Below are 22,621 nucleotides of genomic sequence, written 5' to 3'. Positions count from 1 at the left end.
GGCCACATATAAAATATAAACCCCAACTTTTTAATTATTAGAATCAACAGACATAAAGTTACATATACTTCAATAAAATCAAACAAACATAGTCTAGGAAATAGTAACAGAAGCTGCACATTATTTTCATTGAAATGTTTATAGGAAATTTGTATAAAGCTCACATAGAAATTTTTTGGTCTTCAGAATCATACAAAACGTCAAGGGTGAAATAGTAAGCTGAGAATGTGAGTAAACTCTTAGTTTACTCTTGTTCCAGCCCAGCCCTCAGGATTTTGAGATTAGGGGGATTGTGAATGGGATGCTTAGTAAGACTTTGTTCCAGGGACAAAAAGAAATAGCAATTTCACATGCACTTTAAACGACTACCTTGTTTATTAATATTTATTAAGTTTTGGTTTTTAAGACAGGGTTTGTCTGTGTAACAGCCCTCACTCTGTAGACCAGGCTGGCCTTGAAATTTGCTTGCCTCTGCCTCCTGAGTGCAGGGATTAAGGTCATGCACCACCACTGTTAGGCTATTTAGGATTTTTAAAGTAACAGTGAGCTTGTTTTTCATTTGTGCCTTATGTAGGTGAGCTGATGGAATATTTGGGGACAATATGTGTTTCGTAACTGCTCATCTGTTTTTCTTTTAAGAACTTTAGTGGACATAACAGTCTCAAATAATTTGGATTGGCATGGATATCTATTTGCAACTCTTACCCAAAATGAAACAAATGATTTTTAAAGTTTATCTTTATTTCTACAGTTGATCCTTTAAAGTTGTAATTAAATGTTAGATAAGTTTTAATGATAAAAAATATTTCCAGACTCTGCAGCCAGAGACTTCAGGGACCAGTCTGATCTACATAGTGAGTTGCAGGCCCACCATGCTACATGGTCAGAATATGTCTCCAAACAAAAACAAAAAACAAACACAAATGGAAGGAACACCCCCCCCATTTCATTTTTGGTTGAGCTGGCAAACTGTCCTCAAGATGTAATATATTCTACACTTGATCTTAGCTCCCCCTCCAAAAAAAAGATGTTATATTTTCTGACACATTTTCAATGTACATGCTTAGCACACCATTTGTACCACATGTGGGTTTTGGTAGAGCACTTTTCCCCAAACTAACCTATACCCTATTCTGTAAGTGGAGCCTTTTTGGCATTGCTATATTGCTGTGAAAGTCCTTGTTTTGTATTTTATGCATCAGTAAGAGTGAACCAGTGTGTTATCTTTTTCATATATTAAATTGTATGTTATCCTAGCCACAAGGATGACCGCCAGGTTACATTCAAGCACCCACAGGAGTATTATAGCAAACTAAACAAAATCCACTGTCTTACTTGAAAAGGAGGGAAAGAAGAGGGCAGTTACACATACTTTTTCTAAAATATAGGACTTATGTCTACAATGATGAGAGCAGAAATAATGTTTCATGCTTGTTTGTTGTTTTTTTTTATGAGCCCCTTAGATTATTTTTTATTAGGTTATAATATACCTCCCTCCAAGAACTCCCATTTATTCCTTCCTACTCTGCTTCAAATTTCTGGCTTCTTTTCTCACTAATTGTTATTGTATGCGCGTGCGTGCGTGCGTGCGTGCGTGCGTGCGTGCGTGCGTGCGTGCGTGCGTGCGTGCGTGCGTGCGTGCGCGTGCGTGCGTGCGTGCGTGCGTGCGTGCGTGCGTGCGTGCATCTCCGTCTTTGTAAATATAACCAGTATAGCCATATACTTTTACATGAATGTATGTTTTCAGGGCTGATTGTTTGACACTAAACAGCTGATGTGCTCTTCCCACTTTATAGTGATTTTGTGTGTGTTTCCCCCAAGACAGGGTTTTTCTGTGTGTCCCTGGATGTCCTGGAATTTACTCTGTAGCTCAGGCTGTCCTTCAACTCACTGGGATTAAAGACATATGCTACCATCCATCTCTTAGTTTGCTTTAGGTTTCTTATGAAAGATGTTGAGTTTAGGTTTGGCTGTCTTTAATTATTGGGAATCTGGCATTCTGTGTGATAAACTAAGCTATAATTTTAGGTTTGTAGTTCATTTTTCCTCCCCCCAAAATCAAATTATTTACAGTGCAGTTTAAATTTCTTATGGTAGAAGTAGAATTAGCAACCAAATACAAAACTATAGGAATGACTCATTGATTTGATCATGTGTCCATTAGCTAAATTTCAGTTATTCTTTAGTGTTGTTTAATATATAAATCAGTGGCATACAATTAACCCCCAAAGTTATGATTTAATGATGTTGATTTTCGTTAAGGTTTTGGCTTGGCCAACAGCGTTGCAAACAATCTATAAAGCATCTGCCTACAATAACCACTGAAACATTGCAGCTTTCCAACTATTCAACGCATCCCATTGGAAACCTTTCTAAGAATAAGCTGTTTATTAAACTTACCCGCCTTCCACAGTACTACATTGTAAGTATGCCAAGTATGATTGGGAGTGAACAAGTTCACTAAGTCTGGTTGTATTCAGAAAGCTGTCTTGTCTAATCTCATTTGCAAATGAATTTTGCTTAGTACCTGACTTTCATTTAGGGATTTTCAACACAGGGGGTACTAATGAAGGCAGAAAAGTAGTCAGGTCTCTACTGAAAAATGTAAGGTAGTTTCCATTTCTTACTCTACTGCCTCTACCATAATGAGGCCTAGGTTGTTGGTGAGGCTTTATTTGTACTAGACAAGAAAAACTTAGTTTCTAATTGGAATTAACTATCTATTTGGTTAAATACAAACAATTGAGTGCAATCAACTATAAGTATTATGAAGATTTGGAGGAGTTTGGTGTCAGACATACTTACTTGGTTTTAGTTGAATATGAATCTGTAAGTATAGAATTTCTTTTCCCCCCTTTCTATTTGTTGGTCACTTCTGTTGTGATATAATTGTATACAATGAAAATCTGTGCTTTTTAGTGTATGATGAGGTTTATTATTAGGTAGGTGCTGCTGGGGATTGACTCTAGGTCTCACACATGCTAGGCAAGCCATTTACCACTGAGCCCTTTTTTACTTTTAGAGACAAGGTTTCACTTAATTGTGCAAGTTCCTTGAACACAGCTCTCTAGCAAGGCAGGCCTTGAACTTTTGTGTGTTTTTAATGTTGATGGTTGCCTACATGTCTGTTTGTGTACCACATGTATATAGAAGCCAGAAGAGGAGGTATGATCTCCTGAGTCTGGAGTTACAGACAGTTGTGAACTGCCATGTGGGTGGTGGGAATTGAACCCTGGTCCTCTGGAAGAACAGCTAGTGCTCTTAACCTTGAGTTATCTCTCGATCCACAAGCCTTAAACCTGTAATCTTCCTGATTTAGCTTTACAAATACCTGGGATTCAAATCCTGACCTACCAGGCCTGCCTCAAAACTTTATTTTTGTGCAGTATAGATTTTGTAACCTCTGTCTCAGTAGGGATATGGATTTATCATGCCACTAAATGTCTTCATGCAGGGCTGAGAGATGGCTCAGAGGTTAATAGCACTGTCTGCTGTCCCAGAGGTCCTGAGTTCAATTCCCAGCAACCACATGGTGGCTCACAACTATGAGGTCTGGTGCCCTCTTCTGGCGTGCAAGCATACATGCAGATAGAATGTTGTATACATAATAAATAAACCTTAAAAGGGGGGGGGGGCCTGGAGACATGGCTCAGTCGTTAAGAACACTGACTGCTCTTCCAGAGGACCCCGGTTCAATTCCCAGCACCCACATGGCAGCTTACAACTGTAAAATGCCCTCATGCTCTGTCTTTTTAAGCTATATATTGACATTTCTAAGCTGTCATAGTGGGTAAGAGGAAGGTGTATCCAGTGTAATTTCTAGGAGAAAAAAAACCAACTGTGTGACTTTGGACAAGAAACACCATTTTTTATGTCCTTATTATTTCCCAAAAATAAAGACAAGCTATGGCTCATCATGGTACTCTTAGGAGGCACTTAGGATAGCACTGGCATGGTTAGCTCCATTTCAGCGCTGCAGCTTGTTCTTGTTGTACCCAGAGTAGCCACATTTTTCAGTTTAAAACTCAGCGTTTAGCTGGATGTGGTGATAATTTGTCCATAATCCGGCACTTGGGAGTAGGAGGCAGGAGGATCAGCAGTTCAAGGCCAGCTTGGGCTACATGAGACCCTGTCTCACATATAAAAATGAGGATTTATTTTTACATCTTTCCCGGTGAGAGGTAGTTGTCATTCTTTTCTCTTAATTTGTCTCAGCCACAATAATTGAACTTTTCGAGTGTTTTCTCAGGTAAGGAAGGTAAAAGGCCAATTTAAAATAGATACCATTCTAGAAGAACTACTCCACTTAGGTTTTTTTTTGTCAACTTATAATAAGAAATATGAATATCAAGAATGACTAATGCCAATAATTTAATTATTTCATTTCTTGTGTTTATTGTTGCTTTTATGTTCTTTATGCCATTGCTATTTTTAAAAAAGATTTATTATGTATACAGTGTTTTGCCTGCATATATTCCTGCACACCAGAAGAGGGCACCAGATCTCATTACAGATGGTTATGAGCCACCATGTGGTTGCTGGGAATTGAACTCAGGATCTCTGGAAGAGCAGTCACTGCTCTTAACCTCTGAACCATCTCTCCAGCCCCGCCATTGCTATTTTTTAGAAGACAGATTATACTTACGAAGAATGATTCTTTAAAAAATATTGTGGTTTTTTCTTTTTTCTTGTTTTTCCCTTTTTATTTTTATAGTTGTAATTAGACTAATTTTAATTTAGAAACAAGCTTCTTTTACATGTCAATTCCAGTTCCTTCTTCTCCTCCTCCCCTGCCCCCCACCCAGTTATTTTTCCTTATAAATCTAATTTAGATGTCTTTTAAAATAACACTTCCAAGCTATACTTGATATAAGATGGGAAATGTGCACGGGTTCTTATTCTACTGGGTCTCACTTCTTTCTGATTTGGGTTATTTTAGGTTGTAGAAATGCTTGAGGTTCCCAATAAGCCCACTCAGCTATCATACAAGTATTACTTCATGTCTGTGAGTACTGCAGACCGTGAAGACAGCCCAGTCATGGCACTGCTGTTGCAGCAATTCAAGGAAAACATTCAGGACTTGATTTCCTATACAAAGATTGGGAAACAGACCAGAACTGGTACCAAGCACAAGGTATGGTCACATAGAAGCACAGAGCTTATTTGTATTAATGTTTTTGCAACTCCCATCCCATTTTATTGTATTTTTAAAATTTGTTATTACTCTTTTGTTTTTTTTTCTTTTTTTTGACCAGGCTGGAGTCTGATTCCAGCGATCTGCCTACCTCTGCTTCCTGAATGCTGAGATTAAAGGCATGCACCACCATGCCTGGATACCTCTTTTATTTTGCTGTGTGATCTTCCTGTATAGATTTGGCTGGCCTGTGACTTGTTATGTTACTAATTCTGTCTTCTAAATTTGCATACTCCCCAAGTGCTAGGTATACAGGCATATGGTACCACACTTAGTTTCATTATTTTTAAACAGAAAAGAATTAAATGTCCCCTTTAAGGTACAGGCAGCAGTAAAACAGTTATCCACATTTTCTTCAGAACACTTCTTCCTTTTTTGAGGGTAGGGGTGGTGTTAAAAATGGAACCCAGGGGTTTGTGCACTCTAGGCAAAGCACTCTTCCACTGGGCTACATTCCCAACCTCCCCCCCCCCTTTGGACAGTTTTTTTTTGTATGTTACCTTTCTTTGTAGCCCAGTCTGGCCTTAAATTCATAATGTTTCTGGTTCTGCTTCCTCAGCACTAGAATTACAGGTGTGTACTATCATATTTGACCAAATACTTTTGTTTTAATTGATAATTTTCCACAAAAGAAGTTGCTAAACATAAAATATTTACAAATTACTTGTGTCTGGGTTATGGTTTGCTCAATATGCCTTTGTTTAGAGCCACATTTGTTTGGGTTAGCCCCAAGCTTTGTTGTAGAACTTCCATTGCTTTCATGAATTGTATCACATGTAATTTTTCACACAGTTTCTTAAATTTTTTTTTTAAATTTCTAGTTGTCTGATGACCCATGTCCAATAGAATGCAAGAAAGCCAAACGATCAGGAGAAATGTGTGCCTTCAATAAAGTTCTAGCTCATTTTGTCGCAATGTGTGACACTAACATGCCATTTGTAGGACTTCGATTGGAGGTGAGTTGGGAATTTTCAAGTGTTAACTCAAGTAGCATGGCTGTAGCAGGAGAACTGGTCTCAGATCCACACAAACTCTTTTGTTTCCCATTCCATCACCTCGAATTCTTCTCTTTAGATAATGTAAATTAAATTCTTCCCAATGAATGAAAGTAGAAAACTTTAAAAAATTAACATCTTTGCTGGGCATTGTTGGTGCACACCTCTGCCTCTGGAGGCAGAGGCAGGCAGATCTCAGTGAGTTCAAGGCTAGCCTGGTCTACAAAGTGAGTTCCAGGACAGCCATGACTGTTACACAGAGAAATCTTGTCGTGAAAAAAATAAATAAATAAACAACAAAGAATTAACACCCTCTACTTCATAGTAGGAACATTAAGTCTATCATAAATGGCTAGTTAATAACGAATGGCTCTTAGAGTTGGTAAAATAATATGTATTGTTTGAGTACTAATAACACTGGACTCATTTCTGAGAGGTAAATTTGAAAAATATTAAATTAAATATTTACTTTGATGTTATGTAAGAAGCAGTTGGCTAATGCAAAATCAGTCTGAAGAGATGGCTGAGCAGTTAAGAGCATTGACTGCTCTTCCAGAGGACCTGGATTCAATTCCCAGCATCCATATGGCAGCTCACCACTGTCCGTGACTTCAGCTCCAGGGTATCTGACACCTTGACCCAGACAAAATACCAATGCACATAAAAATAAATCATTAAAAAAGAATATGGTGTTGTGATATCTACTCTCATTTCCAAATATGAACATAAAGGGGGATAACCACTCTGCTTTTATTTATTCATTTTTTTTTGAAAAATGGTCGTATATAGTGTAGGCTGGCCTTAAACTTGCTATGTAGCTAAGGATAAACTTTAATTCCTTGTGGTTTTGCTTCTACTTTCCTGTGATGGGATTACAGTCATATGTCATTGTGCCTGCTGCAACCTTTTTTTCTTTTCTTTTTATTAGTTTTTTTTTAATGTGTATGCATTGGTGTTTTGTATAACTCCTAGAACTGGAGTTACAAACAGTTGTTAGCTGGCATGTAAGTGCTGGGAATTGAGCCTGCTCCTTTGCAAAAGCAGCCAGTGCTCTTAAATCCTGAGCCATCTCTTCAGCCCCGTAGCTCCATTTTTTCAACTTGTGTTTTTTGTATTTCCAAAAGAAGGGATTTTCAGAGGGTAGCAACTAGCCTTAGCTGCTATATTATATGGAACACTATTCATGCTTCAGATTTACTTAGTGTGTTCTTCCTCTTTGATCTTATTGATTATAGGATTATCACTCAATTATTACCCTGATGGTGAAAAGAGAGTAGATACACAATTTGGGGGCAATGCAATGCATTGTTACATAGGCCAGAATTGGCAGAAATAACATGCTTTTTGCAGGTGTACATGGGACTGACTGATGCTTGTGCACAGGTATCTTTGTCCTTCTCCTGTGATCCGTACATGCTGTACACATGGGAACTACCTACAGTCCATGTTTGAATGCATTTAAGTTTTTAAAAAACTTGACTACAATCTCTCATTCAAAATGGTTGATATGTTAAAACCAAGACAAGCAAATTTCTCACTTACATAATAATGTACACTGTGGTGTGAATAACTACATGTCATTTTAATATCAGTGTTTCTCTCTTGATAGCAAGTCCTTTTTTGAGCTGTTCTCACTTTGCTTTTGAGTCTGAACTTCCATTATCTACTTGGTCATTAGCTTGCTTTCTAAACTTCTGTTCTTTCTGGTCCTTAAAGTAGGGTAAGCAAACATTTAAATCATTATTGGAACAGGGTATGTAAAAAGAAGACTTGCCTTTGTTTACTGAGGTCAAGCATTGCTTTGCTATTTAGAGGACCTTCTGGCATGCCTTCCTATCTTGGCACTCCACTGAATGAGTTTCAGCCTACATTTGCCTGACTTTAGTTTCATTTTGATCAAACAGTAGAATCACAAATAAAACCAGTTGCTTCATTTGGAACTACTTGAACTGATTTTGGATTACTTTTAGCTTGTAGCAAAAAAAAAAATGAGTGGTTTTATCTCCTGAATTTTGAAGACTTGTCTACTGTGGAGATTTTCCTTAAGCTAAAGAGGCTGAAGCTCCTTTGCCTTGCACTTGCCTTACTATAGGTTCCATGGAAGTCTATTAATAAGAACAGGGATCGTGCCTGATAAATTGTCACTTTGAGAAACACTGGCCTTAGAACAGATGGGATGAAAATAGATAAGATGCAGAGAAAAGCTGGTTTCTTTTGTAAAATAAACAGTTTAATACTACTGTGCCTTTTCTCTTTCCAGTTGTCCAACCTGGAGATACCACATCAGGGAGTGCAAGTGGAAGGTGATGGCTTCAGCCATGCAATTCGATTATTAAAGTAAGCCCCTGTTCTGTGTCTAAACGTGGTGCCACACTGTAAATGGAGGTGGAGCTTTCCTGCCTGGTCCCAAATAATCACAAAAAAGCTTAATTACAAAATGCTTGGCCTATAGCTCAGACTTATTACTAATTAGTTCTATTAATCTGCATTTTGCCATGTGGCTTGTGGCTCATGGCTTGACCTGTCCTCTAGTACTTCTTGTTCCTCTGGCGACTGGCTCACATCTCCTGACTCTGCCCTTCTTCCTGTCTGTATTTTCTTTTTCGAGACAGAGTTTCTCTGTAGTTTTGGAGCCTGTCCTGGCACTCGCTCTGTAGATCTGGAACTCATAGAGATCTGCCTGCCTCTGCCTTTGCCTCCCGAGTGCTGGGATTAAAGGGGTGCACCACCAACTCCCGGCCCTCTCTGTATTTTCAGTTTAGCTTTCCCCTTAGCCTTATTCTGACTAGGTGTAGGCCAAATCAGTTTTATTATTAACCAGTGAGAGTAAAACATATTCACAGTGTACAGAAGGGTTATCCCACAGTAACACATATTGTAGCCACACTGAAGAACAATATCTCTCCTATGAAACAGCGTAAAGCAGAGCTCACACCTGTGTATGTGATGGATTTCTGTGTAGAATTGCTCAGGTCCAGGGGATATTCTCTTTAGCCTGTTGAGTTCCAATCCAACACCAGAGAGGGCATCATTCCACTGCATCTCTTTCATTTGTTAAACATAATTTACTGTTGTTTCAGGCTTGATTTTTTTTTTTGTAAGGACCTTTAGGATGCTTTGGATTCACATTGCTGGGAGATGTGGATTAGTTTGGAAGTCACTATGGAAATTCCTGAGAAAGTGCCAGTTGTACTCAGACTGGGAGTGATGAAAATTAGCCAGAGGACAGGGGACATGGGGTTAGAGTAGAAGGTCGTAACTGCTAATGTTAATGGTTGGAGGTAAGAGAAAGCTCAGCATGCTGGACCTGAATGTTCAGCAAGGCAGGAGATAAGGAGAGGTGAACATGGAGATGTAACCTGGAAGGGTTCGAGCCCATAGAGTCTTATGCCTTTAAGCAATTTAGAACTTCTAAGAAACTATCAGAAACTGGAAGCTGCAACACATTCCTATATATCTCAGTTACTTAAGAGGCTGAGCCCAGAGCATCAAGACCAGTGTGGACATCATAGTGAGATGCTCATCTCAAGAAACAAAAACAGGTTCCCTAGAGGACTTTAACCTAATTTCTCAGGTTGTTCAATACTAGAGAAACATCACCCAGGGAGTAGCTGTCTAAATGACACTTTTTTAAGTTTTTGAAAGTTTTCAAATAAAGTTAACCCTCTTTGTTTATGAAATGTTTTCCTTAGTTTGTAGTTTATATTATTTAAAACTTTTTATGTGTATAGTTTTTTAATCTGCATGCATGTCTGTGTACTGCTGTGTGCAATGCCCTTGAAGGAACTGTAGTTACAAGTGGTCGTGAATTGCCCATGTGTGTCCTGGGAATTGAATTTTGGCTCTCTGGAAGAGTAAACAGTGATCTTAACTGCTGAACCATCTCTGTTCATTGCTCTTTATTCTTGTATATTTTACAGTAATAGTTTTATCAGATTCTTTTAGGAGGGATCTGGTTTTATTTTCTCTATTCATGTAATCATACTGGCATGACTAAAAGTGACCCTGTATCAAAAATCTGACATTAGCAACAAAAACTAAAAATTGACATTTAATGTACTTTCAGAGGTCTGTTGTAGTTGAGAAAGGAGTTTTATATTTACCTTAGTTTTCACTTGGAAATATTCAGGCAGATTTTGTGCTTTCATTTTATAACCAAATGGATCTGATAGAAAAAAATCTACCTAATGTGGAAGGAAGATATGTCTGCATTTATATATTCTCAAGCTCAAGATGAAATGTCCATCTGAATAGGCTACTTTAGAGCTTCCCCCGGAATGGCTGTGTTATAAGAAGTAAGGGTGGGCAAGTCCTCAGTATTTTCTTTCTTACTTTCTAGGGCAATAGTATGAGACCGATCTCACTCTATAGCCCAGGCTAGTCTTGAACATGGTGATCCTCCTCACTAAACTTCCTGATTCCTTGGATTATAGACATAAGCCATTATGCCCAGGTAGCATATGTGATTTCTATAAATATCTAAAATATAATTATCTAAGTCAAGTCTCTATGGTAGTAATAAAAGATAGTATACAAACTGAGTCATGCATGATACCTGGGATTGAACCTAAGGCCTCCTGCTTGCTATACAAGAGTTCCACCATCCAAGCTACATCAGAACCATGGTTGGCTAACATTTTATTGTTATTAAAAATGTAAAGTGCATTTGTTCGGTACTCCAAATAGGGTACAAACACCATCATGACAAATGCACAAGTTGAATGTGGATGGTTTATGCTTGTAATTCCTGTACTTACTAGGTTGAGACAAGTGGAGAGAAGGAGTTCTGTGTGCCCCCACCCATTTAACACAGAGACTCTCATATCCCAAGGTGGACACAAACTTGCTATGTAGCTGAGGATGGCCTGCTCCTACCTTGCAATTTCTGGGATTACCGATTTGTATCACTGTGCTGAGCTGAGAAGAATAAGTTCTAGTTATCATTGCCTACACAGTGAGTGTAAACTCAGTCTGGTCTGCAGGAGACCCTGTCTTAGAAAAGAAAATAAATACATATGTACAGAAATATGTAGATAACATAAGGTAATTTAGTTTAGTGTAACTGAAGGGAAATCTGTTTGTTAGGAGAATGCCCAAGAATCACTTAGACAGTTACTTAAACATTTCAGCAAAATAAACTTGAGTCGTTTAAGTGGAAGTCAGCTTGTGGAATTTTCTTTAAATATAAACCTCTTGTTCTATTGATCCATGCCAGGTAAACACTATGCCTAAAATCTCCAGATAAACCAAAAAGGGGGGGGGAGGACACGAAGCAGTTAATTACTTTTTTTTAAAGGGCAGTCTAGAGAAAACTGGTTACTTTAGATATAAAATGACCTATTTGTAACATGATGCACTCAGTTTTGGTCTCAACTTGTATACTAAGCACTCGTCATTAGTATTAATGTCAAGACACTTCACAATTGGATAGAGAATCATACAGCTTTGTCATGTCCTCCTGCCCCCTGTGTGTCTGTCTCTTCATTCATCCTTACATATTAAAAACTAAGTATACATTTACATACAAATGCTTTTCTGAGAGGAATTTACAGGAAGTAATCTGGGATATGCCAGATTGCTTAAGGCTCTCCATAACAAGGTACTGGAGCAAACTCAAGAGATGGCTCCCTGGCAAAGGTATCTGCCGCCAAGCTTGTCTACCTTAGTTTAATCCTCAGGATCCACATGGTGGAAGAAGAGAACTGACTTGGGAAAGTTGTCCTCTGACCTTGACACATGTGTGTATATACTTACAAAACAAATTTTTAAAAGAAAAGTGTCATCTAATTCTATGATAGCAGTCTGTTCCCACAACATAACTACACTCTGATTTGGACCAACAGTATCCCTCCATTATAAATAGTTGAGCACGAGAAGCTAGTAGGAAACCATTGGTTTCAGAAATGGCTTGTCCAAATACCGGATGGTGAAATACCCATCCACTATGATTGTTTGGATCTGACTGTAACAGATTATACATTGGTCCATGTGTGGCTTCTAAACAGTCCCTGACTTTTAACATGGATAGAGGACACTGTGGAGCAGAACATCTGTCTTGTCTCCCAAAATTGTTCATGGAAGATAAATCTACAAAATATATCCAAACATTTCTGTTTCAGTATTTATGTAGACTTTGACCATAAAAGCCACATATGCCTGGGTCATTTGTCTGTTTTACAATTATCTTTCAACATTGCCATGCATTCTGGGTTTCTCAAACCACCCCCCCTTGGATGGTGTGTTGTTTTGTTTTGTCTTGAAATTAGGTAGCAAGTTTAATTCTTGTGCATTGATTGCCTCCCTAGTGCTATTATTATAAGCATGTTACCAAGCCCAACTATTGTAATGCATTTTGGATGGAGCAACTTCTTCTTCAATGCATTTTCTCCACCACTATGGTACATACACTATTTAAAAAATGGATGCAGGGTCTATGTAAATTACAGTTGCTCAGGCTTTGCCTCAGCTTTGCGTAGCTGGTATTACAGACATGGGTTACCATCTGATACAAGATGAGTCATGTTCTATAGGGAATAATAGCCTGTCCTACACTGTTGCCTATCAATAGCTAGATAGTTTGTATCTTGATTTTTCCAACTAGTTCTGGAGTTTGATAGAGATGTGGAACTGGACTTATGCAGCTCCACAGATGCTAGAGAGTTAATGTATATTTGTTTCTTTTGTTAAAATTGTCTAGCCTTTTCACACAGATTCTGTACTAGGTGTTACTTTAGCCATTACCATCTTATCAGCTGTATGGCCCACAGATTTTTATAGATGTTGAAGCTCTTTTTTCATGACAGTGTTTATTACAGGTTCCTACCATCTACTTTACTTCTTCACCTGCCCTCCTCTCTTGGGGCTATTTACTATGCATCTGCCTCAGCTGAGAGCTCAGAGCAATGAGCCTGGTGCTTGGTCCAAGCCCTCCACTGCTGGCAGTCCACTTCTGAGACTGCCCTGGAGACCCCAGTGAGTTAGATGAAGGGTGTTGCCCAAGCTATGGCTCTGGGATGCTAGCAAAGATAGCCACCAAGGGCCACATGCACACAAAGTACTGCCACAGACTCTCTGGCCCACTCTATCTGCCAGCCCCCCTGTGCCTTACCCCTGTCCTCATCTTTCTGATCTTTTTCTTCTTGGCTAGCTTTATAAAAACTTTTAACAGCTGCATGTTGTCTGGTAGTTTTGGCTCTTGCCACTAATTTTGAAACTTAGTCACTTAAGGCATGAGTTTTGCTGAAGTTCCAGGCCATCTTGTACCATATCGATAAACAACAAAACAAAAAGCAGAATGTCGAAGAGAAGCTGCGATGTAAGCTTTAATCAACAATATTGTGATACTACATTGTTTTTGTGCAGTGTATCTGACTTTTGCCCTACCTACATATACCACATGTAAAAAATTTAAAAATCTGTCTCTTGATGTTATTATAGGTTAGTGGTTTTCAACTTGGAGGTGGGACAAATTTGCCTTTTAAGGAACAGAAGGCTCACCATTAACTAAGAAATGGGAGGTCAGAGGTGCTACTGTTTGACCCAAGAGAGCCCTCTACAGCAAAGATTCCCTGTCAAAATAACATTGTTGCCAAAGTGAGAAGCTCTGTTTTAGGTATTCTGAATAAGAGAATAAAAGCAAATTTCTTGTTACATACATTTTAGTGCCTTGATATTGAATAATTGTGAAATCCGAGAGCCACTCTTGAGTTGAGAGATATAATATAATTAATATAGTACCTTGTTATTTCATCTGCTACTGAAATACCATCTAAAATATTTTACCTCATAATATTGTATGATGAATAGTCTATAAAGTTATAGAAGGAAAATGGATGGTTTTAAGATGCCAAACTACTACATTTCCTTTTTTGTATCTTTTATGTATGTTAAATGAGTTAATACAAATCAAGATTTATCACAAAGTTCAACTCCTTGCAAAGGAAGATGTTGCAAAGGGCAAATAGCCCAGACTTTTGTTAGGGCATTGAAGGCCTTTTTTAAGATTTGCTTTTACTCCAAGTGGGAATTAACATATGCATGCATGTTCCATTAGCTACATATGTATTTATCCCTTTTTAATCAGTGATCCATAATCAGTAGAAATTTTTCTATGATTTTTATAGTAGGGGGATTGAGATTCAATTAAATATGACTATCAGAATTAGTGCATGTCCCTGACTCTAGAACCCTTATTATTTATACTATGTCATTCTGTCTTCAAAAATGGATTTATAAGTATTTTGTCCCCCTTGGCTTTTTCTTGATGAGGTTTTCTAGAACCCTTTTAAGTAAACCCCTTTTAATGAACAAGACAAAGACAAACCTCATTTAAAAATGTTAACATGAGCTGGGGAGTGGTGGAGCACACCTTTAATTCCAGCATTGGAAGGCAGAGTCAGGCAGATTTGAGTTCAAGGCCAGCCTGGTCTACAGAGAGAATTACAGGATATCCAGGGCTACACAGAGAAACCCTGTCTTGGGGAGGAAAAAAAGTTCTAATATAGATTGATGTGAACTGATGTGGCTTAAATATTACCAATTGCTAGGAATTCCTTCCTTTCTTTGTAGAAGGGATCTAGAAGCATGGTAGGACCTGAAGCTCTGATGTCATATACTGTCTGTCATTTTGTTCATTGTTTTTTGTCTTTGTGTGTAATGTACATTTCAAATGCTGTCTTTCATCACCAGAATTCCTCCCTGTAAGGGAGTAAATGAAGAAACCCAAAAGGCCCTCGACCGCTCTCTTCTTGATTGCACTTTCCGATTACAAGGTAGAAATAACCGCACGTGGGTGGCAGAATTAGTATTTGCAAATTGTCCGCTTAATGGCACTTCTACCAGGGAGCAAGGTGAGATCTTTTATATACTGTTTTTGTATATTTGTAAAGTTTTAAGCTATTGATTACTATACTATTAATCTTCTCTTTTAAATCCTATAGGACCGTCCCGGCATGTTTATCTGACATATGAAAATCTGTTATCTGAACCTGTTGGTGGTAGAAAAGTAGTTGAAATGTTTCTTAATGATTGGAGTAGCATTGCCCGGTTATATGAGTGTGTGTTGGAATTTGCACGCTCTCTACCAGGTACATGTAATCTTCCTTTTAAATTAAAAGTACCTTATTTCTGTAACAGAAATAAAACTTGTACATTGTTTTAAAAAGAGAATAGTCAAGTATATAGAGCACGAATTCTAATTGGTATTAGTATTAAAAACCCAGGGTTAAATATTAGGAGGAAAGCTGAAAGATCAGAGAAGCAAAGCAGCCAAGCCACTGGAGTTGTTACCTCTACCAAGGTTCAGACCAAAGGTGTGATCCTGTCCTCAGTGTGACTGCAGACTAAATACACTGCACTCCTGTCTCTGCCCACCTTATATTCCTCTTTAGTGCTGGGATTTAAGGTGTGTGCCACCACTGCCTGGCCTCTATGACTGCCTAGCTTTGCGCTGTGATTTTTCAGGCAACCTTTATTAGATCATAAACAAAATATCACCACATTTCCCTTTTTTGTTTAAAATTTAAAAAAGGAGGCTATAAGTAATATAAGAAAAACTATATACAATAAGTACAATAACTAAATACAATATATACAGGCAATAAGTACATCAAAATGTCTAGTCCATTTGCATTTGACAAATTCAGAGAAAAATACTCCATATCTATCCTGTCTTGGTGAGTCCAAAAGGTTGTACCTAATTCTCTTCCTATTCTAATTTGCACTATCAAATAATCTTTTAATGTCTTTCCACCTTTTACACTTCTTTAGTAAGTTTCTTTTCTGAGTCTGGTAAACAAGAAAAACTATAACTATCTAGTCTTTAACTCTCTCATAGACATGAAAAGGAAATGCTGTTGACTGAGTAAGCAGGAAGTGTGACAAATGACTTCCAAATCTGCAGTGTTGGGGCATCCATCTTCGGCCTATCTATAGGCCTAGCATTTCTGACAGACTTTTCTGGAAAGCAGGATTTTCTGAAGGGCTTTCTCACTTTGTCTTGATAAGGTTTTTGCAGTCACTTTCTTTTGTGTCCTGCTTGTCCAGTTTGGATTGCATACTGTCAGTAGTCAAGACAAGGGCACTTTATTTCCCAGTGGCTTACTTTTTCACAAAGAAAGAATAATCTGAAATAAACTCATTCCTACCTGCTACACTTGGGAACACATTTCAAATACCAATTTCATGTATTGAAGATACTGAAGTCATAAGCCTCTTGTTTTCTCACAAGCACTCAGAATTCTTACACGACTCCATTCTTGGAGTATGTTCTAACACCAGCATATTTAAGTTTTATAGTCGCTTAGGAAATAGGTATCCCTATGTTGCAGATGATAAAAATATGTCACAGAGACTTAAAAACTTTGCCGAATGTCATAGAGCCAATAAGTTGGAGAGCTGTTATTGGCATAAATTGATTGCAAGGGGGCCAGGACAAAGATGGTGATATGCTATACTGGCCACTATGCTAGATTTTTTCAGTGTCTTTCTTACTTTCTCTGTCTTGGCTACTACCTTTTACAAAAGAATAAAATCAGGCATGGTGACTTGTGCTTGTAATCACAACACTTGACTGATAAAGGATCAGGAATACATTGTCAAACATAGGGAATCTGAGGCCAAGTCTGGGCTTAAAGGAGATCTCTCAACCAAACTAGGCATGTAATATGTATGCCAAATGCCCTCTTTTTCAAACCTGTTTTCTAAATTTTTACATGTACTATTAATGCTTTTTTGTTTTGTTTCTGCATAGACATACCTGCTCATCTGAATATTTTCTCAGAAGTTCGTGTCTATAATTATCGGAAACTTATCTTGTGTTATGGAACCACAAAAGGAAGCTCAGTAAGTCTATGGACTAAAACGTGGAAGGTCCTTTCTTATGTAACCTTTAAAAATTAAGAACTTAAAATAATGAAAGCTGCCAGGCATGGTGGCACCTGCCTTTAAGCCAGCTCTCTGGAAGCTGGGGCTGGAGGATCTTATGTTCAGGACTTTCCTAGGCTACATATCAAAACTGTGACGCAAGAAAGAAAAAAAAAGCAAAGGACGAAAACTGCCTTAAATAAGGGCCCAAGTCAAACCATAGATAAAATGGTAAATTTTAAATGTTTGCTGAATAAAAGTGTGATATAATACATAATCCCTTGAAATTGAGAAAAAAATCATCTTGATTTTAAAACAAGCACTTTTGATATTTTCTCTTTGCTGATTTCAAATCACTTGGCTTTCATGACCGATAGCTGTTAGGAAGAATATTCATGAGTGGCTGTGAGAAATACAATATAGCTTTGATTTGACTTATTTGAATATAATCAATCATTCTTTGCTCCTAGCTTAACCCTAATTGTACTCCCTGTAATCTGTTCTTAATTCTTTTCATTAAAATTAAATCACGAGAGGACTCGCTGATTGAGAGCCTTTACTGCTTTCACAGCCGATCCTCCTTTGGTTCCCAGCACCCACATGGCAGCTCTCAACCTTCTGTACATCCAGGTCCAGGGAACCCAGTCCCCTCTTCTGGCCTCCTTGGCATCAACCATGCACATGGTACACATAGAGACTTGCAAGAGAACACTCACAGATTTTAAATAAATAAAAAATAAACAAATCTTCAGAAATTCAAGTTGTTTCTCTCTAGACACTTCTGCATGTAGTAATATCAGAAATTACCTGTGTTTTAAAACCTAATAATTGAATAAACCTGTGTTTGAGGCAGCTTCCTTCTCTTTTATGACAGTGTTCCTTAATTGGTGGCACTGAGAATAGCAGTCTGCAGTTGAAGAGAAGAAGAAACAACTGAGGAACACTAGTGATCATTATCAAAGCTTAATGACTTTTTTCTGGCTATATAGTGAAAGGGAGTTGATACACATGCTCAGGGGCTTTACTGATCTGTATTAACTACACATTTCGAGTTTGGGTCCAAATTTTACCACGTTACTCATTTTCACAAAAAGATCTCATTTAGATGTTTGGCAACTTTTTAAACATTATGTTCTTCAACTGAATCTGTTACTTTGCTGTTTTTTGAACATGTGCTATCTCTGATTTAGATTAGTATCCAGTGGAATTCCATTCATCAGAAATTTCACATTTCTTTGGGAACAGTTGGCCCAAACTCAGGTTGCAGTAATTGTCACAATACCATTCTCCATCAACTTCAAGAAATGTTCAACAAAACACCAAATGTGGTTCAGTTATTACAGGTAATTAAGTTCACTGTTCTGTCTAAAAATAAGACCTATTGGTGGTAGTGTGTTATGCAAAATGCCTCAAAAATTATCTGCATTGTCTTTAATGAGTAAGATGGATGCCTTTGTCTTATGTGCTTTGAACAGTTAATTTGATTAAACTTCCACAGAAACTTTTATAGAATGTGCCAGAATGCTCATTTGTCACCAGTGATACATCCAAAATTCTAGTTTTTTAGCAGTTGCATGACAACTGGATGACCTCTCTGTATTTATCTCTTCTAGGTGTTGTTTGATACTCAGGCACCATTAAATGCCATCAACAAACTCCCTACTGTGCCAATGTTGGGCTTGACTCAGAGAACTAACACTGCCTACCAGTGTTTCTCCATTCTACCACAGTCATCCACCCACATCAGACTGGCCTTCAGGAACATGTACTGCATTGACATATACTGCCGTAGTCGAGGTGTTGTGGCAATACGGGATGGTGCCTATAGTCTTTTTGATAACAGCAAGTTAGTTGAAGGCTTCTATCCTGCCCCAGGATTAAAGGTAATAAACTTCAATGTTACAGAATGATAGAATAAATAAATGTAATCTTGAAAACAGTTGCTCTGAAGGAGAAATGCTGTTCTATCAGAATCTAATAAGTAGTAAAGTTGAAGTACAGTTTCTGTGTACTTGGAATGTTAGGAGGCCCCTTGTTTCCTCACTCTCATGAATAAGCATTTGCTCTTGGGGACTTTAAAGGAAGACTTTATTGCTGCAGAAGAGCCTCATGGAAAGTCAGATGCTTGTGTTCATAGTTGGGAGTCAAATAATTCCAAAGGCTGGTTTTGTAAACTTCCTCCCTTACCCCACTCCTTGTATGTTCCCATTCCTCACATAAACCTGTTTTCACTTGCTAGGTATCTGTTTCTTTTGGTATTTTTGGAACCATATATTTAAGTAGCATGATAGTAGTTTTTGCTTAAGGGCATTATAATTCTCACCCTGAAAAAGGAGGATCTACTACTTTGGAAATTTGGTTTTATGTACTCTTTCCTCCTTCAGGCTGCTCCCATTATATAAATAAATACATTTGCCTTTCTCCTGGTTTTGCAAGATACATAGGTAGCAATTGTGATTGCATAGTTTTTTTTAGTATTACTGTTTTTATGAAGATACTTGTTGTCACCTCTGGGCCTATACACGCATGCACACTAATGCACCTGCACACATGTGCTCCCACGTGTACACATATACATGGAAACAAACAAAAAACCCTGGTCAAAGCAAGGATGGAGTGTTTGGTACGGCTCATGGCAGGGAAGGCATGGCAGCAGGAGCCTGAGGTGCATTGTTATATTGTGCTCACAGTCAAGAAGCAGAGCAAATTGAATGTATCTTTTATTGGGTTCAGCACTTTACACCCCAAAGCCCATGGAAGAATGCAGCCCACATTCAGGATGGGTTAGCCCAACTCAGTTCAGGGTCTTTGGAACCAGCCTCATAGGCACACCTAGAAGTTTGTCTTCTTTGTGACTCTAGATTCTTCCAGCTGACATTCCAGATTAGCATTCAGACCCCATGTCTTTTTCTTATGTTGGTGTGTTGGTAGTAGACCTGCTGTAGTAGCTGCCTGAGAGAAAGTACACAGGAGATTGATGCAGACTGTGGAATGTGTCTGTGACCTAGTGTGTTTGTCAATGTTTACCCTCGTCTAACTGAGAGTGCCTAAGTATAGAATTCTAGGCTGTGATCATTTTTATAAAATGTTTGAAAATGTGCTTCCTTGTTTGCTACTTTGGATTCTGACTGGCTTAAACCTGTGTTACCAAGTTGGCTCTTGGCATCTGAACATGCACATCCATTTGCCCTGGGAAAGTTCTTTGCATGGTACTTTGCCCTTATCACTCTTACTTAGTTTCTTGAGACATGATCACCAAACCTGGAGCTAGTTGAGGTAGGTTGGCAGCCAACAAGCCTCAGTGATCTTGTGTCATAGTTCACTCTCCTTGTTTCGTTCTTCCTCTCTACCCACAGTGCTAGGTTACAAATGTGCATTGCTGCAGAGCTGTGGTGGCCCACACCTTTAATCTACAGTGTGAGATCCAGTACAGGCTCCAAAGGTACACAGAGAAAATCTGTGTCTAAAAACCAAAACAAACAAGCAAACAAAGCCAAATGTGTGCTAGAGTTCAAGCACTTTGTCCCCTGATCTGTCTCCCCAGACCTTATAGCATGTTTGCTTATTTTTATGCTACTTTCTCTTCCCATGTAAACTCCCTTTCTTGCCTTGGTAGAACTTTACTCTCATGTTGGTACCTTTCTTCATTATTAAGTCTTTCTTAACTCTCTGCTCTTATATAAAGGTAAGGTTTGGAGACTCTGGTGTTCATCATAGGAGAATCTGCTTGGCTATACTCCCCAAGTCAGTAGTTTTGTGTCTTTTTGTTGGGCCATTGTGAATTTGCAGAGATGCTGTACATCTGATTCCTCAATTGCAAGAGGTCAAAAGAGAGGAGAAAAAAAGCCTTTTTCTGCCTTTAATACCCAGTTTAAGTATGGTATCCTTTTCTCTGAATTGATCCTGAAGTTCCCCCCATCAACCCAGGGTTCCTCCTTCAGGAGATGGTGGTGCACTGATTCACAGAGTTCTGGTGACAGTAATGGAGAATTAGTCCTTTTTTGCTGTTGTTTAATATGAATGGATGTTTGGTCTGCATGTATGTGTGTGTACCACTTGTGTGCCTGCATCCTCTGGAACTAGAGTTACAGACGATTGGGAGTTGCCATGTGGGTACTTGGAATTCAATCTGAGATCTCTGGAAGAGCAGCCTATGCTCTCAACTGCCGAGGTATCTGGCAGTGCTATTTCCAAAGTGTCTTGAGAGTCTGGATGGAAGTAGCTTTGCTTCTTGGCTAGCTTAGACTAGGACTCTTAACAGGTGGTTCACCCATCTGCTTCCCCATCACTACTTTTTTTCTCTTCTCATTCTTTTTGTCTCTGACTTACTATTTTAAATTTCTTTTCAGTAATTTTAGTGGGGCATGGAGATAAAATGTGTCTTGCACATCTCTGAAAGACTTTGTTCTGATAAAATTATGACATCTTATTTGAAGATCGGAAAAGGGATATTAAAAGGAAACTCAGGAACTGGGGATGTGGCTCAGTGGATAAGAACACTTGCTGTGAAAGAAAGAAAATCTGAGTTCAAATTCCTAGCGCCCATATTAAAAAAGAACAAGCCAAGCATGGCTGCATGTGAGTGTAACTCCATTGTTGAATGGGAACAGGTGGATCACTGGAATGTCATGGCCAGCCAGCTTAGCCTAAATGGAGGGCTTCAAGTTCAGTGAGAGACCGTGTATAAAATAAGAGGAGGACACCAGTGCCCCTCCTGACCTGTACCTGCATATATATACGTACATTCACCAAGAGACACACACAGAAAAACATTGCTTGAGACAAACTCCATTAGCCTTGCTTAAGTTTTTGATATCATATTTAAAAAGGCTGGCTCTCCTGGTGGTGGTGGCACACACATTTAATCCCAGCACTCAGGAGGCAGAGGTGGGTGGATCTCTGAGTTCAAGGCCATCCTGGTCTACAGAGTGGGTTTCAGGACAGCCAGAGCTACACAAAGAAAAACCCTGCCTCAAAAAACCAATAACAAACAACTAAATAAGGCAGTCTCACTTCAGATGTGAGACACCCACACCCCCCTCACACACAAATACATGTAAAAGATGCTTTAAAACTGTTGTACTAATTTTGCTCATTTATATTCATAGACGTTCCTGAACATGTTTGTTGACAGCAATCAGGATGCAAGGAGAAGATCTGTAAATGAGGATGATAACCCCCCGTCTCCTATAGGAGGTGATATGATGGACTCTTTAATATCACAGCTCCAGCCACCTCAGCAACAGGTAATATGTCCCTGAAACTCCACTGTTATAGCTTCTCTAGGTGTCAGCACTTCTTGGTTGAAAAGTAAGAATTCTTTGGAAGGCCCAAGAAGCCCAGGAAATCCATATTTTAAAACAATAGTGACAGAGACAACAACGACACCTCCAGTGATACGAAATAAGCAGTAATGGAAAAGGCATTGACCTCAGGTTCTCAGGCCACTCATCTACTTAAAGCAATGAGAGTCTAAATGGGAAAAAAAAGCCATTTGCAGGATACAAGGCAACCTGCTATAGAGCAACCTCACTGTGTCCTGAATGACGGCTGTTTTAAGTCTGCTAAT

General features: G+C 38.6%; 1 protein-coding gene across 1 annotated transcript in view; it reads left to right on the top strand.

The window, feature by feature from the left end:
- Med14 (mediator complex subunit 14) overlaps positions 1–22,621 on the top strand; it is an 84,734-nt gene that overhangs the window by 39,653 nt on the left and 22,460 nt on the right. The window contains 10 exon segments of the mRNA XM_027433168.2: positions 2,263–2,422; positions 4,940–5,134; positions 6,016–6,150; positions 8,450–8,526; positions 14,878–15,038; positions 15,129–15,275; positions 16,940–17,031; positions 18,243–18,395; positions 18,666–18,935; positions 22,161–22,298. Of these exon segments, the coding sequence (XP_027288969.1) occupies positions 2,263–2,422; positions 4,940–5,134; positions 6,016–6,150; positions 8,450–8,526; positions 14,878–15,038; positions 15,129–15,275; positions 16,940–17,031; positions 18,243–18,395; positions 18,666–18,935; positions 22,161–22,298 (1,528 nt within the window).

Source organism: Cricetulus griseus, chromosome X, assembly GCF_003668045.3.
Source record: "Cricetulus griseus strain 17A/GY chromosome X, alternate assembly CriGri-PICRH-1.0, whole genome shotgun sequence".
In the NCBI taxonomy this organism is placed as follows: Eukaryota; Metazoa; Chordata; class Mammalia; order Rodentia; family Cricetidae; genus Cricetulus; species Cricetulus griseus.
Note: the sequence above shows the minus strand (reverse complement) of the source record. Positions and strands in the feature narration are given on the sequence as shown.